Genomic DNA, 16,762 nt, shown 5'->3' on the forward strand with positions numbered 1-16,762 from the left:
CGGTTGACAAACAGTAAATATCATTTGACAATATTTGACAAAAAGACTAGCTGGCCAGTAATGTCATTGTCCCCAAATCAATATCAAGATGTTCACAAAAAAAATAATCGGACACGTGTTGCCTACAAGTTAAAAAAATTTGGATCAAAAAGATTTTCAAAGCCATGCTGATTCTCAAGCAAGGCGTTTCTTTGTAAATATGGTACAGTAATGATACTCCACGTGCTGCTAAACTAGACAAAAGATTGCTAAAGACGGGTTATTTATACAACATCGATAGTGATTTCAAAAACAGGCTTGCTTCCCAGCAGCAGAAGAGTGCAGTTTGCTAAGAAATCACAATATTAAAATTCTCAGTTGATTGAAGTGAAACAGCGTTTACACAATCCAGGTTCTGACAGCTGTGGTCTGAATAAAAAACATCCTTTAAAAAAACGTTACATTTATTGGAGGTTTTCATTCAAAATATTGATTGTTATAAAGGGCGTATCCCAATATATGGCTGTATCCAGCGGGAAACAGTTGTAAAAAGAGTAATATTTTACGTTGTTTTATTATGTTTTATGCCAACAATATAGTTTTAACATAATTTGTTAGTATACTGCAAATTCATATTTCATTGATCTGTATTTAAATAGTAAATTAATATATTTGTACAAACTGTATTTAACAACTAGGCTGAAACACTAGTGTCATACTCATCTTAGGTCTGACACTGTTCTCTGCATGTTTTATTTGAAGCCAAGAGTTTTGTATAAAGCAGGGTCATATCTACCCAACATAGTTTTCATCACAAAACATGAGAGAGATCCTTTCCTCAGGACCATGTCAACAGTGACCCGTGCTCTGTCCTTCCTCACTGCCTCCACCTTCACTGCCTCCATCTCAGCATCGTTGATGACTTTCTCCTGAAGAAGGCCATCCAGCAGATCATCCAGGACAGGCCTGGACACTCGCTCCACAAACTTCAGTCTTGCAGAGCGCAGCTGCTCCTCTGCAGAGCCCTTCTGAGCATGCTCAGTCTGCATACCTCCCATCGATGAGGAACCTGGTTGTGTGGAGGAAACCCAGATGTGTTCAGCTGTTCAGAGATGAAGTGTTTACTGTGATAGAACAACATTGTTGAGGGAGAAGCAGCAGATCACTGCTACCTTACATTTTATACATTTAGCCAGGGCTCAACATTAAAAAAAATTGGGTTTGAAACTTACTGGCCCCAAGACAGTTTTTACTGGCCCCCCCTCCAAAAGTTGTAATTTATCATTGTTACAACAAAACCAAAGACTTATAAGTTGTGTTATTCTGTTAATATGTTTAACCATTTATTAAACACATCCTGGATATAAAAAGAACAAAAATGAAATCACATTTCTAGTGATAAAAAATTAAAGGGTAATAGTCAGCAAAACAATTGACTCTTAACCTCAAACATGACGTGCTCTCTTCCCTGCTGACAGCCATCTCTGCTCAACTCTGTCTGGCTGAAACTGAAACCTCTGGTCCCTCAATGCTAATATATAAAAGCTTCCATAGCATTTCATCAATATGATACTAAGTACCCAAGTCGACACCATTCTTCTGCTGCAGTTCAATAGCCTGGGGGAACGAGACGAACGGCTGGCCTGTCTTAATTACGTGATATGCCGTTGTTCTAAGTCGTGCAATAACACGATGGGCATCTACATTTACATTCCTGACCAGTATGGTCAAACCATGTGCTGTCTGCTAGCATGGCTGGTCAGGTATTGTTTTCGAAAAATATCCACTTTTGTCTGCTTTAGACGGGAACAGACGACACCATAAAAAAAGTTGCTTCCGTTTGAGCTCGTAGCTCTACTTTGCTGCCATCTTCACGTTATTGTTTCGCGCCAGTCTCGCGCCAGTTGTTAAATGTATCGAGATTAGAGAATTACAATTTGACAACCAGTCGTCACTCACTACTCAAGTCTTGATTTGCCAACTGTGTATGGAAGCAAATCGTTACCAAAATTCAAATGCAAATGCATTTCCAGAAATGCATTTGCATTTTAAGAATGTGGCTGCATTATTTGACTCATAAATGAATTTAGTAATCAATCATCCTATTTGCATTTTAATTTTCTTCTTCAAGAGTGCTCAATCTTTCACTTAATTAAAATGAAAAAGAAATAGACATTTGAGATTTAATTTTCAAAACATGCCCCAGCAAATAGATACCAAAATTCAATTTGAAATGTAAAATTTGAAAATTCAAATGCATTTCCAGAAATGCATTTTCATTTTAAGAATGTGGCTGCAAAATCCTGACCACAATTCAAATTCAAATGCATTTCCAGAAATGCATTTTCATTTTCAAGAACGTGGCTGCAAAATCGTGACCACAATTCAAATTCAAATGCATTTCCAGAAATGCATTTTCATTTTAAGAACGTGGCTGCAAAATCGTGACCACAATTCAAATTCAAATGCATTTCCAGAAATGCATTTTCATTTTAAGAACGTGGCTGTAAAATCGTGACCACAATTCAAATTCAAATGCATTTGCAGAAATGCAAAATGAACGAAAAAGCATTCTGAGCGGCGCAGCAGAGTGACGTCAGTATCCGCTCTTCTTCAGCTCCCTGCTGACCGAGCTACCCATCTTGTTCGGTAGGGAGCGGTGTGCACATCTGCATTGCATTACATTGCAAATGTGCCGGGAAATTGATTGAATTGCCGGGTCTTTAGAGCAGCGTTCCCCAACCGGTGCCCACCGGTCCGCGGACCGGTACCGGTCCGTGGGTCATTTCGTACCGGGCCGCACAAAAAAGAATTAATAACATTATTTCCTTTTAATTGATTATCAGAGTCTTAAAGACGTTTTATTCTGAAAAATGACCTGATTCTCTCCTTCTCCGCGGGCCTTTTCCCCTGAGCAAAAAAGCTCTGCAAAGACGTGTGTTTACTCATTTTTTAGCATGTTTGTGGGCTTTATTGAACGGTATTGTGCGTGTCTCTTCCTCTTGACACATGACAAGTGATAGTTACCACTCAATGAAGCCTGTTTGAGACAACAACTCTATCGGTGTTTTGGATGAAGGCTATCCTGAGATCGCCACTAAAGCACTGAAAACCCTGCTTCCATTTCCAACATCAAGAAGGAATAGGCCTGAACTGGATATAAGGAACGCACTTCGGGTGTCACTGTCGTAGCTTATAGTCACACACAACAGTGGGACTGACACATCGAAAGCTAGATAGTAACAATATAACGATGGAAAACCAGGCTAAGAAACTTAAAGATGGGTCAATTGAAAAAACGGCTGTTTATTTTACATAAAACTCCAAAAACTATTTTTCGCTCAAATCAGCTGAACTATTTTTCTCGCGCGCTCCGCGTGCTCGCATTAGGTGTGGAAGTCACTGACTAGGATCAAACCCAGAATGTACATGCATTAGCAGCGCAGCTGTCCAGGGCCTATCTTTCCTCCCAGTCCGTTCTGCCGGTCCGTGAAAATATGTCTTACATGAAAGCGGTCCGTGGCGCAAAAAAGGTTGGGGACCGCTGCTTTAGAGGACGCATCACAGACCATGGCGCTCCCTCAAATTGTGCAAACACTGTTAGAATTAGCTGAACAGGTAGAATCTAATAATATATCTGAGTCTGATGCCCGTGACCGAGTAGAACAAGTCATAGAGAGCTTGGCTGCATACTCTGCCGTCACAGATTTACACATTAATAGTAGCTCTGCCACTGTTTTAGTCATTGTTTGACATCAAGTTGCTCAGTCTGTGATGCGTCCTCTAAAGACCCGGCAATTCAATCAATTTCCCGGCACATTTGCAATGTAATTGCAATGCAGATGTGCACACCGCTCCCTACCGAACAAGATGGGTAGCTCGGTCAGCAGGGAGCTGAAGAAGAGCGGCTACTGACGTCACTCTGCTGCGCCGCTCAGAATGCTTTTTCGTTCATTTTGCATTTCTGCAAATGCATTTGAATTTGAATTGTGGTCACGATTTTACAGCCACGTTCTTAAAATGAAAATGCATTTCTGGAATTTTCAAATTTTACATTTCAAATTGAATTTTGGTATCTATTTGCTGGGGCATGTTTTGAAAATTAAATCTCAAATGTCTATTTCTTTTTCATTTTAATTAAGTGAAAGATTGAGCACTCTTGAAGAAGAAAATTAAAATGCAAATAGGATGATTGATTACTAAATTAATTTATGAGTCAAATAATGCAGCCACATTCTTAAAATGCAAATGCATTTCTGGAAATGCATTTGCATTTGAATTTTGGTAACGATTTGCTTCCATAACTGTGCGCCCCACGAGCTGCAAAGTTATTTATTCATTTAGCAGATAGCAAAACATATGAAGGATGTTAACTTTTACAATTCAAATTTTTTTTTCAATCGATAATTTGCAGTGGCCCGATCGGGCCAGTGAGTTGCTAGTTTAACTGTCCCGACGTTACTTTTTACTGGCCCCGGGCCATCGTTATTGTCGAGCCCTGCATTTAGCAGATGATTCTGTCCACAGTGACATACAAATAGTGCATACAGAAAGTACAGAAGATACCGCAAGTATCAGAAGTATTTTGTTCTCATCAGCTAAACCTCATCAAACAGGAATTGAGATTGGGTTGGGCTTCCTTTTATTCAGTATCTTGGTGAATGGGACCGATTCTGGCGTCCGGTTGGTGGACGTTGCTGCCAATCATGAACCTCTGTAAAGTACAGCAGAAACAGAAGCCTGAATGTGGACCCTGAGGATGTCCTGTACCTGGTAGTGGAACACGTGCCGCCCAAACCTCCTTTCCTTCTTCCCCTCTCTCCAGAAGCCTCAACCCCACCTTTTCTGTGTCGGCGCTCAGAAACACCTGGAAGGTGGGGTGGTAGTTTGGACCGTAGTTCCAGTGGACCTGAACATGCTGGAACACAGATGAGAGCATTGGGCCTCATTCACCAATATCTTCCTAAGTTATTTCTTAAATTTGTTCTTAAAGTTCCTAAGATAAATCTACGTGTGATTCATGACGTTTTCTTAAACAGCAGAATTGTTCTTAGAATGATGAATGCAAATATTTCGTAAGTTGAAAGCTTGTGCCCTGTTGCTCCTATTTAGCACAGGTAAACGCCCTGTTAATTCCCATAAAAGGGCATGATATGGCAGGGCTGTGTGCACACTCAGAGAAATGTCAAAACGACGTGGTAAAGACGGTGGAGGCCTCGATGAAAGACAGAAAAACTTTTAATAATTCTGAAGTAGAGGTACAGCTGCAAGAAGTTAGCGACAAACGACACATCATATTTAGCGTCAGCGGTGGTTACAAAGCAGTAAATAAAACCGATGCATGGAATGCAATTACTCATACAGTGAACGCTGTATCTGGAGAAGGGCGCAGAACTGATGAAGTGAAAAATAAATGGTTTAACTTTAATCTTAATTCTTAAGCAAAAAAACATCCATTGACTGTTACAAATATCCATGAGGACTGCTCTTGGTAGCCTAAAGCGTCCCAACAGGTAGCCTACTCGTCGCTCTCTGCAAATAAATCGGTATGGTCAAGGAAGATGTGTTCCCTCCTCAGGGAACGATCTGCAAAATTTTGCAGCAGCAACAAATACGCCATTGTGTGGTGTAGTCCTAGTGTACGGAATAAGCCTACTTTGGGCCTATAAATACAGTGATAAGTCACTTATTATTGGATGGCAACGTTCCCTGTTAACATAATTGATTTGAATTGAAGGCAAAGCAAGGCTAGTTTACAGTTTTTTTTACAATCGCTATGACAATCTTTTCAATACATCTAACAAGTTTCCTTAACTCTTAATGCACCAACACACCTACCACACACATTTGTTAATTTCATGCTCAAAATCACACATTGTAAACTCAACTCAAACGCTCATTTTCATAACACAAAAATACACTAAACATGACACCATGTCTACCAAACACTAACACATGTTCTCTTTCAACAGGAACATTTAATCAATCATAGCACATGTCATAAAAAAACACTAACATCAGATGAAATTACAGAAACTGCATTCTATTATACAGTATATGTGTCAGGTCTCACGGTATATGGATCATAGATTGTGTTTTGCAATTCAGTTTCTTTTGAAGCCTCTTTACATTTTTGTTTTGTTGGGTTTAGTAAATGCATGCATTTAGTTTCTTTTGTTGCAGAAATTCAGAACAAAAAATGAATGACCCATCTCAGAGTAGCTTTATAGAATGTATGGTTACTGTATTGAAAAAAAGAAGACAGAAACATAATTGCTGCAGTAAAGGCTTTGTTTGCAACAGGACATTACTGCAAGACATATGCAATATAGCTTCCATTTACAGTATTACCCTAGCTCTGGCCCTTCTCTGAGCACCACCACACATTCTAACTCCTCTCCCTTGTCCTGGTACTTGTCTTCCTCTCCCTCGTGCAGGCATTACATATTCTTTTTTTCTTCGTGTTTCTCTGTATTGTTCTTTTTCCACATAAGATCAGCCCAAATAGGTCCGCTTACTGTATACACCTGAGTGTTTCCGAGTTGGGAATCAGCTGTGATTTACAGTATTTCCATAACTTCAACCAGCTGTTTCTCAGTAGCAATAGAATAAAATACAGGGGATATGTTTGTATTTCAATTTACAATATGAACAGCTGTTCACTTTGACTTTAACCAATAAGTTAGGTTTTGAACATGATGTTATCTGTTCCGACATACAGTGTGAAAGCATTGGTAAATTGGGCAGTAAAAATCGATTGTTTTGGTCTTGGTTGAGCTTGTGTGTAAAAGAACTTCAGGCATTTAACATTTGTGTTTATTCTATGCATTTTGTGTGAGAGCAACAAGAAATGTGTTAATGGTATAGCCAATACAGACGGATGTTGTGTTAATGGTATAGCCAATACAGACGGATGTTGTGTTAATGGTATAGCCAATACAGACGGATGTTGTGCTAAGAGTTTAGGAAACTTGTTAAAAGTATTGAAAAAATTGTCATAGCGATTGTAAAATACTGTATTTACATAGGCCTAGCACAATTCATACACAATGGAAATTCAAAGTGCTTTACAAATGAGCAGAAGTGTAAGTGTAGTGTGTATTTATTAAAACAAACAAAAAGAACATGTGTAAAATTATGAAAATTATTAGTTGGAAAATTAAAAAGGAGAGAAATATTCAATTTTAAATTAGAACGGACGATAACTACTTATTTTGCACAAACATGTCAGCTCTCAATTGTGCGTAAGAGTGCTCTTGGGTGTGCGTAAATTCTGTTCTTACCTAAGAACAAATCCCAAATAAGAAAACATTGGTGAATGCCAGAATCTTCGTCAAAACTGCGTAAGTGGGGTTTGAGAACAAATTTGTTCGTAAGAACATTTGGTGAATGAGGCCCATTGTTAACAGCTAAATCGGAACCATTCAGAACCATCTGTCTGGTAGGGATGAGCCTAGGCCAGTGGATAATTAGCAGTGTTTCCCACATAATTAGATTATATTTGTTGTGGTAGGCAGGGGTGTAGCCAGATGTTGTAAACATTAGGGGTTTAGCCAAAACCTAGGTCCTAGTGTCGGTTTGATGTGAGTGCAGGTAGGGAATAACTATGAATATTAGTGTTTTTAACTTGAATGTATCCGTTTTTGACTAATTTGTGCAGAGAATTATGATACTAAGGCCCAATCCCAATGTCCCCCCTAAGCCCTGAACCCTCAGACTTAGTTGACGTCACCTAGTAAGTGAATGAGTGCAAGAGGCTACAACGGCTTAAAATACTATAAATCTAAATGGGACAGCACTTTGCTGCATTATCGGAAAAATTGTAATGTTGTTGGATCAAATCTGATGAAAGCATATTTGGAACTATAATCAAAGGACAAATTACAAACAGTTCTGTCTATATTGACCATCAGTGAGCTTTGTGTTAAAAACGCTTCTATGCTTGTTTGTTTACCATTCTTCTTCTTTCTATTCCCCAATCTCAATCTCCACCCTAAACCCTAACAGACTTTCTTTAGGCTGCAAGGGCTCAAAATACTATGAATTTGGCATACAACACTTTGGCATTGTCCCGTGACCTTGTCAACGCTGAAACACTTATTGTGGATGTAAATTTTTTTTTCTAAACATGAACTTCAGGGTTAGTTACTCCTTCCATGCTTGTTTGTTTACTGTTCTTCTTCTTTCTTACCTTATAAGGCGGGTTTGCAGGGATTTTTCTCTTGCTTCCGGGCTTCCCCTGGTAACCCTTGTGTTTCACGTCACAACGCTGTGAATTGTGGGCAATTCCCTCATTGTGGCTAAAATCTGCCAAAATGCAGGTTTACAGAAAGGGCCCAAAATGTCTGCCAAAGAGCCCTAGCACACTTACCGATTTGACAGTGGGACAGCCCTAAACCCTTACAGAGTTAGCGAGAACGCATCTCTAAGTCTGTGAGTCTGTGAGGGTCCGTTGTAGTGAGCGGGGCAAGAAGGGGCTGGGAGAATCAATGCGCTGCTCACAGCTTTACAATGAAATATTTTTAAGCCATGTTAAACAGTAAAAACAAATTTATTTATACATTTGTGGCGGTCCATTTTTTATAAATCAATGTATGGGAAACACTGATTAGGTAAGAATGTTTGATGAAAACAAATTTGTAAGAAAACCAACTCAGATAATATAAAAGTTGTTTTGAGCCTAACAGGACATAATTTGACAACATCATTATAAATTAGTATGAGAGTTTACCTTAGGTTGGATCTCATCTCCCTCCACATCACCGCGCAGACTGTAGAATTCCCAACGAGAGAGTTTACAGTCTGAACACACAGGTATGTAGGAGCTCAATCTCTGCATCCTCTCCACCTACAACAGGACAATGTATTACATATGTCAGCATGTCACTATCTTGGCATAGCTCACCAACTTACTTCTACCCTTTCTTTAACCACTTTAAATTCACACTTTTCACTGCTTGTTGGCACAACCATAGCAACCGATATACTGATTTTTGTATGAAGCATGTTGAAAGGATGGTACCTCCAGGAGTGAAACGTTGTGTGGTAAAACAACCAGGTTCAGGAGAGAGTATTGTGGTTGCAGGAAGGGCAGCACCTGCCCCCTGATGGTGAGGAAGGGTATGAACCGTCTCACCAAACCCCACAGGGACAGGTCTGTGATGTTCACCACCACATGTGTGTCAGTCACCCTCAGGGGAGGCAAAATCTCCATAGTACCAGCACTGACATGAGCCACAGACAAGGAGTCAAGACCCTCTCCTGTAAGACAGCCAGGTTCCAGTCAGCAGCAGTATTTCAGAGCTGAGAAGGGCAAGTGTAGTATTACTGAGTTGTGAGAGGTGTGGAACTCACCAGAGAGAATCTCACAGTGTGGGAGGTGCAGCTGACAGACAGAGCCCTGAGGACAGCTGATGTTGAACATGGGTCCTGCAGGGGTCTGGCCTTTGGAGAGCAGCAGACCTTCGTCCCATTGGACAGTTCTGTACAGCACCTCCCCCTCTCCCTCCATCTGAAAGACCAGACCTGTCAACCTGCACTGGAACACACCTGCATGGGGGCACTGGAGCCTGGGGGACAAAGGACAACAGTGATGATTACATTCATGGAGATGAAGAATACCTCTAAGATACTACAGAACTGCACCGTCACCTGTATGACATCTCTGAAGGTGGTGAGGTGTATTCAGGCATCACAACATATGGAACAGTTAGGCTCTGGAAACAGGAGAGAAATTCAAATAATCAAAAATGAATTATGTAACATTTTCATTTACCTGACATTTTGGAATAAAATATTGTACCTGACCAGATCATCTGGTAGTCTACGTACCGGTCCTTGTGGTTCCCTGCTGTGTGCAAGTTCAGGGTTTAATCTGGTGTGTGGAGATCTGTGTGGTTTAATCCCTGAGCTGTGATGAGAAGTACTGGACATCTGGGAGCCGTAGCCAGAGCTCCCCAGAGACATGACATCAGATCTACCATCTTCCCACTCTGTAGAGAAACACAGCAGGTCAGACCAGCTATTACTGCCTCCCCACTTTGTAAAGAAACACACCAGGTCAGACCAGCTACTGGGCTGGTTAGCTTCCTACTCAGGGACCACATCTATGGAATATTCAACTGACTGAAGGACAGAAAGGCAAACAGGTAAGTATCTAGACAGACAGCAGGTAGACAGACAGGCAGACAGACAGGCATCTTACTCTCTTGTCTCTGCAGCGATCCAGCCTCAGGTCCAGCCTCAGATCCAGCCTCAGATCCAGCCTCAGATCCAGCCTGAGGTCCAGCCTCAGACATACAATCAGAATCACTGTCTGTCTGAGCTCTGCTGTCTCCACTCACTGCACAACAACAACATACAAATAACTAAACAAGGTCTAGTATTACGCAGTGTAACATCCACAGAGAGTCAAGGCCGTCCTGGAACCCTCAGCACCAGGGACAGCAGGCTCTGCATGGACAGGTCATGGAGGGACAGCAGGCTCTGCATGGACAGGTCATGGAGGGACAGCAGGCTCTGCATGGACAGGTCATGGAGGGACAGCAGGCTCTGCATGGACAGGTCATGGAGGGACAGCAGGCTCTGCATGGACAGGTCATGGAGGGACAGCAGGCTCTGCATGGACAGGTCATGGAGGGACAGCAGGCTCTGCATGGACAGGTCATGGAGGGACACCAGGCTCTGCATGGACAGGTCATGGAGGGACAGCAGGCTCTGCATGGACAGGTCATGGAGGGACACCAGGCTCTGCATGGACAGGTCATGGAGGGACAGCAGGCTCTGCATGGACAGGTCATGGAGGGACAGCAGGCTCTGCATGGACAGGTCATGGAGGGACACCAGGCTCTGCATGGACAGGTCATGGAGGGACAGCAGGCTCTGCATGGACAGGTCATGGAGGGACAGCAGGCTCTGCATGGACAGGTCATGGAGGGACAGCAGGCTCTGCATGGACAGGTCATGGAGGGACAGCAGGCTCTGCATGGACAGGTCATGGAGGGACAGCAGGCTCTGCATGGACAGGTCATGGAGGGACACCAGGCTCTGCATGGACAGGTCATGGAGGGACACCAGGCTCTGCATGGACAGGTCATGGAGGGACAGCAGGCTCTGCATGGACAGGTCATGGAGGGACACCAGGCTCTGCATGGACAGGTCATGGAGGGACAGCAGGCTCTGCATGGACAGGTCATGGAGGGACACCAGGCTCTGCATGGACAGGTCATGGAGGGACACCAGGCTCTGCATGGACAGGTCATGGAGGGACAGCAGGCTCTGCATGGACAGGTCATGGAGGGACAGCAGGCTCTGCATGGACAGGTCATGGAGGGACAGCAGGCTCTGCATGGACAGGTCATGGAGGGACAGCAGGCTCTGCATGGACAGGTCATGGAGGGACACTAGGCTCTGCATGGACAGGTCATGGAGGGACAGCAGGCTCTGCATGGACAGGTCATGGAGGGACAGCAGGCTCTGCATGGACAGGTCATGGAGGGACAGCAGGCTCTGCATGGACAGGTCATGGAGGGACAGCAGGCTCTGCATGGACAGGTCATGGAGGGACAGCAGGCTCTGCATGGACAGGTCATGGAGGGACAGCAGGCTCTGCATGGACAGGTCATGGAGGGACAGCAGGCTCTGCATGGACAGGTCATGGAGGGACAGCAGGCTCTGCATGGACAGGTCATGGAGGGACAGCAGGCTCTGCATGGACAGGTCATGGAGGGACAGCAGGCTCTGCATGGACAGGTCATGGAGGGACACCAGGCTCTGCATGGACAGGTCATGGAGGGACAGCAGGCTCTGCATGGACAGGTCATGGAGGGACACCAGGCTCTGCATGGACAGGTCATGGAGGGACAGCAGGCTCTGCATGGACAGGTCATGGAGGGACACCAGGCTCTGCATGGACAGGTCATGGAGGGACACCAGGCTCTGCATGGACAGGTCATGGAGGGACAGCAGGCTCTGCATGGACAGGTCATGGAGGGACAGCAGGCTCTGCATGGACAGGTCATGGAGGGACAGCAGGCTCTGCATGGACAGGTCATGGAGAGACACCAGGCTCTGCATGGACAGGTCATGGAGGGACACCAGGCTCTGCATGGACAGGTCATGGAGGGACACCAGGCTCTGCATGGACAGGTCATGGAGGGACAGCAGGCTCTGCATGGACAGGTCATGGAGGGACAGCAGGCTCTGCATGGACAGGTCATGGAGGGACAGCAGGCTCTGCATGGACAGGTCATGGAGGGACAGCAGGCTCTGCATGGACAGGTCATGGAGGGACAGCAGGCTCTGCATGGACAGGTCATGGAGGGACAGCAGGCTCTGCATGGACAGGTCATGGAGGGACAGCAGGCTCTGCATGGACAGGTCATGGAGGGACACCAGGCTCTGCATGGACAGGTCATGGAGGGACAGCAGGCTCTGCATGGACAGGTCATGGAGGGACACCAGGCTCTGCATGGACAGGTCATGGAGGGACAGCAGGCTCTGCATGGACAGGTCATGGAGGGACACCAGGCTCTGCATGGACAGGTCATGGAGGGACACCAGGCTCTGCATGGACAGGTCATGGAGGGACAGCAGGCTCTGCATGGACAGGTCATGGAGGGACAGCAGGCTCTGCATGGACAGGTCATGGAGGGACAGCAGGCTCTGCATGGACAGGTCATGGAGAGACACCAGGCTCTGCATGGACAGGTCATGGAGGGACACCAGGCTCTGCATGGACAGGTCATGGAGGGACACCAGGCTCTGCATGGACAGGTCATGGAGGGACAGCAGGCTCTGCATGGACAGGTCATGGAGGGACAGCAGGCTCTGCATGGACAGGTCATGGAGGGACACCAGGCTCTGCATGGACAGGTCATGGAGAGACACCAGGCTCTGCATGGACAGGTCATGGAGGGACAGCAGGCTCTGCATGGACAGGTCATGGAGGGACACCAGGCTCTGCATGGACAGGTCATGGAGGGACAGCAGGCTCTGCATGGACAGGTCATGGAGAGACACCAGGCTCTGCATGGACAGGTCATGGAGGGACACCAGGCTCTGCATGGACAGGTCATGGAGGGACAGCAGGCTCTGCATGGACAGGTCATGGAGGGACAGCAGGCTCTGCATGGACAGGTCATGGAGGGACAGCAGGCTCTGCATGGACAGGTCATGGAGGGACAGCAGGCTCTGCATGGACAGGTCATGGAGGGACACCAGGCTCTGCATGGACAGGTCATGGAGGGACAGCAGGCTCTGCATGGACAGGTCATGGAGGGACAGCAGGCTCTGCATGGACAGGTCATGGAGGGACAGCAGGCTCTGCATGGACAGGTCATGGAGGGACACCAGGCTCTGCATGGACAGGTCAGCAGCAGGGCCCAGACGGGGGAAACGAGGGCTACAGTGGGCGAGCACCGCTCTCCAACAACCACGTATCGCTTATCAAAGTAAACACGTCTCTCTTGTGACCCGTTCAGGCCCAAGAGGAAGTGCACATGCTCAACCTCCGTTAGTCTGAACCAGTTTACATCGTACACGTCCCAGGGCCTCTGACTCTGTGAATGTTACAGTATCTTCTCAGATCCATGGACAATCACAGATAGCAATACAGATGGCAAATACACAGCAAGCTATAGCTCAGTGGTTGAGTATTTCACTGTAGCTCAAGAGGTCACTGGTTCAGATAGCCTTATGGAAAAAGTGTTTGCTAAATAAATGCAAAACATTTGTATTTATTTAGCAAACATTTATGTATTGATTAGGGCTGTCAGTTAAACGTGTTATTAACGGCGTTAACGCAAACTCATTTTAACAGCGTACTTTTTTTTATTGCAAGATTAACGTTCTTTTTGGCCTAGCAAACTTTGTCGTTTTTTTCACATGCTGTTGCAACAACTACTGATGTTAGAAAAACTACAACACCACACCGGATCTAGCTAGACCGGAAACAAAACAACAGGCATGCCGCTCTCTTGTTTGGGCTTGCAAGCCGGCTAAAGAGTAGTAGGCTAACGTTATGTTTTGAGTGGATGGCGAGCGCGAGATGCCGAAATGGATGCCAATAAGATTCTGAATGGAAAGTTTACTTTTAAAAAGTTGCCAGATGGTTCCATTGACAAGACCAAAGTGATCTGTGTGTTTTGTTGTTGTGAACTGAGCTATCATCGCAGCACGTTCAGTCTGAAATACCACTTGAAGGTTAAGCACACAGCTGATGCGAATTCTCCGCCCCGTCGTCAAAGCCAGGCGATTGCAATGTTGTTTTCAATTAAAAAAAACATTTGCACTAAGCAATCCGATCCACTTTTCCATGTTGATAAGAGCATTAAAATGAGAAAAAATAATGGGACAAAAATAAATCAAGGGACATTAAGAATAGATCAAAATGTGCGCTTAATTGCGATTAATCACAAGTTAATTATGACATTAATGCGATTAATCGCGATTAGATATTTTAATAGTTTGACAGCACTAGTATTTATTTGAAATGAAAATCTACCATTTGGAGAATGTTAATGATCAGTGTTGAATTGGTTGTACATACAATTATGTATGTACCAGCGCTGTTGTTAGTACAGTAAATAGTCAGATACTAACTGCTTGGTGGGATGAGGTCTATGCTCCTAGCTGTTTTCACAGGCAGTGGTGATGTCTGATCCTCTTCAAGACTCCAGTTCATTTCTTGACTTCCATCCATCTCAGGCTGAAACACATCTCCACTGTTTCCTGCCACCATCTCCTTCACCTTGTCCAACAGCTCAGTGACCTGAGTGTCATCACCCCTGTTATTATTGTTGAAAACATGATACCTGTTCCCACATTTCTCAACAAGCCACTGGAGGGCCTTCCCTTCTCTTTCAATGTGCTGCTCAATGGTTGTGTCTCCCAGACGGTCCCCACAGGTGAACAGCACTATAGTGTGACTCCAGACACTCTCACTGAGAAGCTGCAGGTGTCCCTCTACAGAATTGGCTTCTTCCTCTGTGAATGAGACATCCAGCCGTATGACCAGGAGGAGAGTGTGGGGTCCTGGAGGACACAGAGACACACTGCGTACTATCTCCTGTATAACCTGCTCAGTAGTCTCCTCTACAGGGAGATTACTCCTCCATCCTGGAGTGTCAACCACAGTGACCTGCCTCCCTGCTACTTCTCCCTGTCTCTTCACACACTGAGCAGCTGTCCTCAGGTCAAACTCCTCTCTGCCCAGGATGGTGTTTCCTGATGAACTCTTCCCTGCACGTTTCCCCCCCAGCAGCACAATCCTCAGCTCTGAGAGATGGAGGGAGTCACCTGTCAGAGAGGGGGGTGGGGAGAAGGATGAGTAGAGAGTCATTTCTAAATTACATACAGTATGTTGCCTAAAGATATTCCTTACTGTGTATAAAACTCATATTGCATAGCTTTATACAATATAATCAATCGCTCTATAACCAAATTCCACACTTCACAGTGTTATTAAATAAACACTTGATGTGATACCAGTGTTTCCCATATATTGATTTATTTGTGGCGGCCCGCCACAATAAAAAATTGAACGCCACAAATGTTTTTACTTGTGTTTTTGTAACATGGCAAAAAACTTTTTATTGTAGAGCTGCGCGCAGCGCATTGATGCACTCAGCCCCTTCTTGCCCCGCTTGGGCTCTCTCACCACAATGGACCTATCTGTGAATAGCCTCCTCTCTCTGTGCCCGCTCTGAATCAATGCGCCAGACAAACATTTTTCCCTCAAAGAAGACCGCCGGATAATCAATCCATAGTGTACGAACGGTTAGTAGGCCTATCATAATTCTCTGCACAAATGTGTCCAAAACTGATACATTCAAGTTAAATCTAATAATTTTCATAGTTAAATACATTCGGCAAATATAACAATATGAATCCAACGTAATGTTTAAATTACATAAAAATCAAAACTGTTTTGCGCTCAAATTAATTACAAAATAATTTGCTTGCTCGTATTACTTGTCGAAGTCCCTATCTACACTCTCATCTAACTGATACTAGGACATGGCTTTGGGCTGAGCACCTCATGTTTACGACGTCTGGCTCCACCCCTGCCTACCGCCACAAATATAATCACATTCTGTGGGAAACACCGGATACAATAGGTGCGTTCGACATGGACTGCGGCTGCGACCGGCGAGAGTAGCCGCTTGCAGTCGGGGAGGAGTTAAAAACGGCTCTGTGAAGTCGGACATTCCAGCTTCTCCTGGTTTGCTGCGTTGACGTCAGTCATGGCCGATCAAGCGGTGTTTGCGTACTTTACTTTATTTATAACTAGAGAGGATACAATTTCTGGAGAAATTGTAGGGTGTGCTTGCTTGGGTCGGTTGCACAGGGGTCCGTTTTTTAATGACATTTTTACAACTGATATTTCTGTATATTTTATATAAAAATGCATACTTATTATTTATAAAGATTACATAGATTTAAAAGCATTTTTTGCTGCTTATTTACAACTCAAAATACGAGTTAAGTGTAGAATGAAATATGATGTCTTCTTATTTCCCCTGCAAGAGCCTCATAGCTGAATCAAAACGAATAAATTTGGCAGACCGGTGTAAAAATTGACCTAATCTCTATGACTTAAACGTCCCTTTTAAGTTTTCCCTTCTCGTGATATTTTCAGGCATTTAGCCTACTCATATTGCATTCATTCATTAATAAAGAACCCCCTTTGAAGATTATTCTACGACGTTACCGGCAGTAGAAGATGGAATCGCGATTCAAACAGTACCATCTGCTACCTGAAAATATGCCCCCAAAAACTTAA

General features: G+C 44.4%; 1 protein-coding gene across 1 annotated transcript in view; it reads right to left on the bottom strand.

Annotated features, from left to right (window-relative positions):
• Window positions 1–425: 425 nt before the first annotated feature.
• The window catches only part of LOC134024063 (uncharacterized), a 54,565-nt gene continuing 38,228 nt past the window's right edge, over window positions 426–16,762 (bottom strand). The window contains exons 9-17 of the mRNA XM_062466465.1: window positions 14,581–15,276; window positions 10,184–10,321; window positions 9,811–9,971; window positions 9,631–9,695; window positions 9,334–9,548; window positions 9,002–9,240; window positions 8,711–8,827; window positions 4,750–4,897; window positions 426–1,048 (exon numbers count right to left, since the gene is read on the bottom strand). Of these exons, the coding sequence (XP_062322449.1) occupies window positions 732–1,048; window positions 4,750–4,897; window positions 8,711–8,827; window positions 9,002–9,240; window positions 9,334–9,548; window positions 9,631–9,695; window positions 9,811–9,971; window positions 10,184–10,321; window positions 14,581–15,276 (2,096 nt within the window). The 3' untranslated portion in view covers window positions 426–731. The remainder of the gene's footprint in view (window positions 1,049–4,749; window positions 4,898–8,710; window positions 8,828–9,001; window positions 9,241–9,333; window positions 9,549–9,630; window positions 9,696–9,810; window positions 9,972–10,183; window positions 10,322–14,580; window positions 15,277–16,762) is intronic.

This window comes from Osmerus eperlanus, chromosome 7, assembly GCF_963692335.1.
Source record: "Osmerus eperlanus chromosome 7, fOsmEpe2.1, whole genome shotgun sequence".
Lineage (NCBI taxonomy): Eukaryota > Metazoa > Chordata > Actinopteri > Osmeriformes > Osmeridae > Osmerus > Osmerus eperlanus.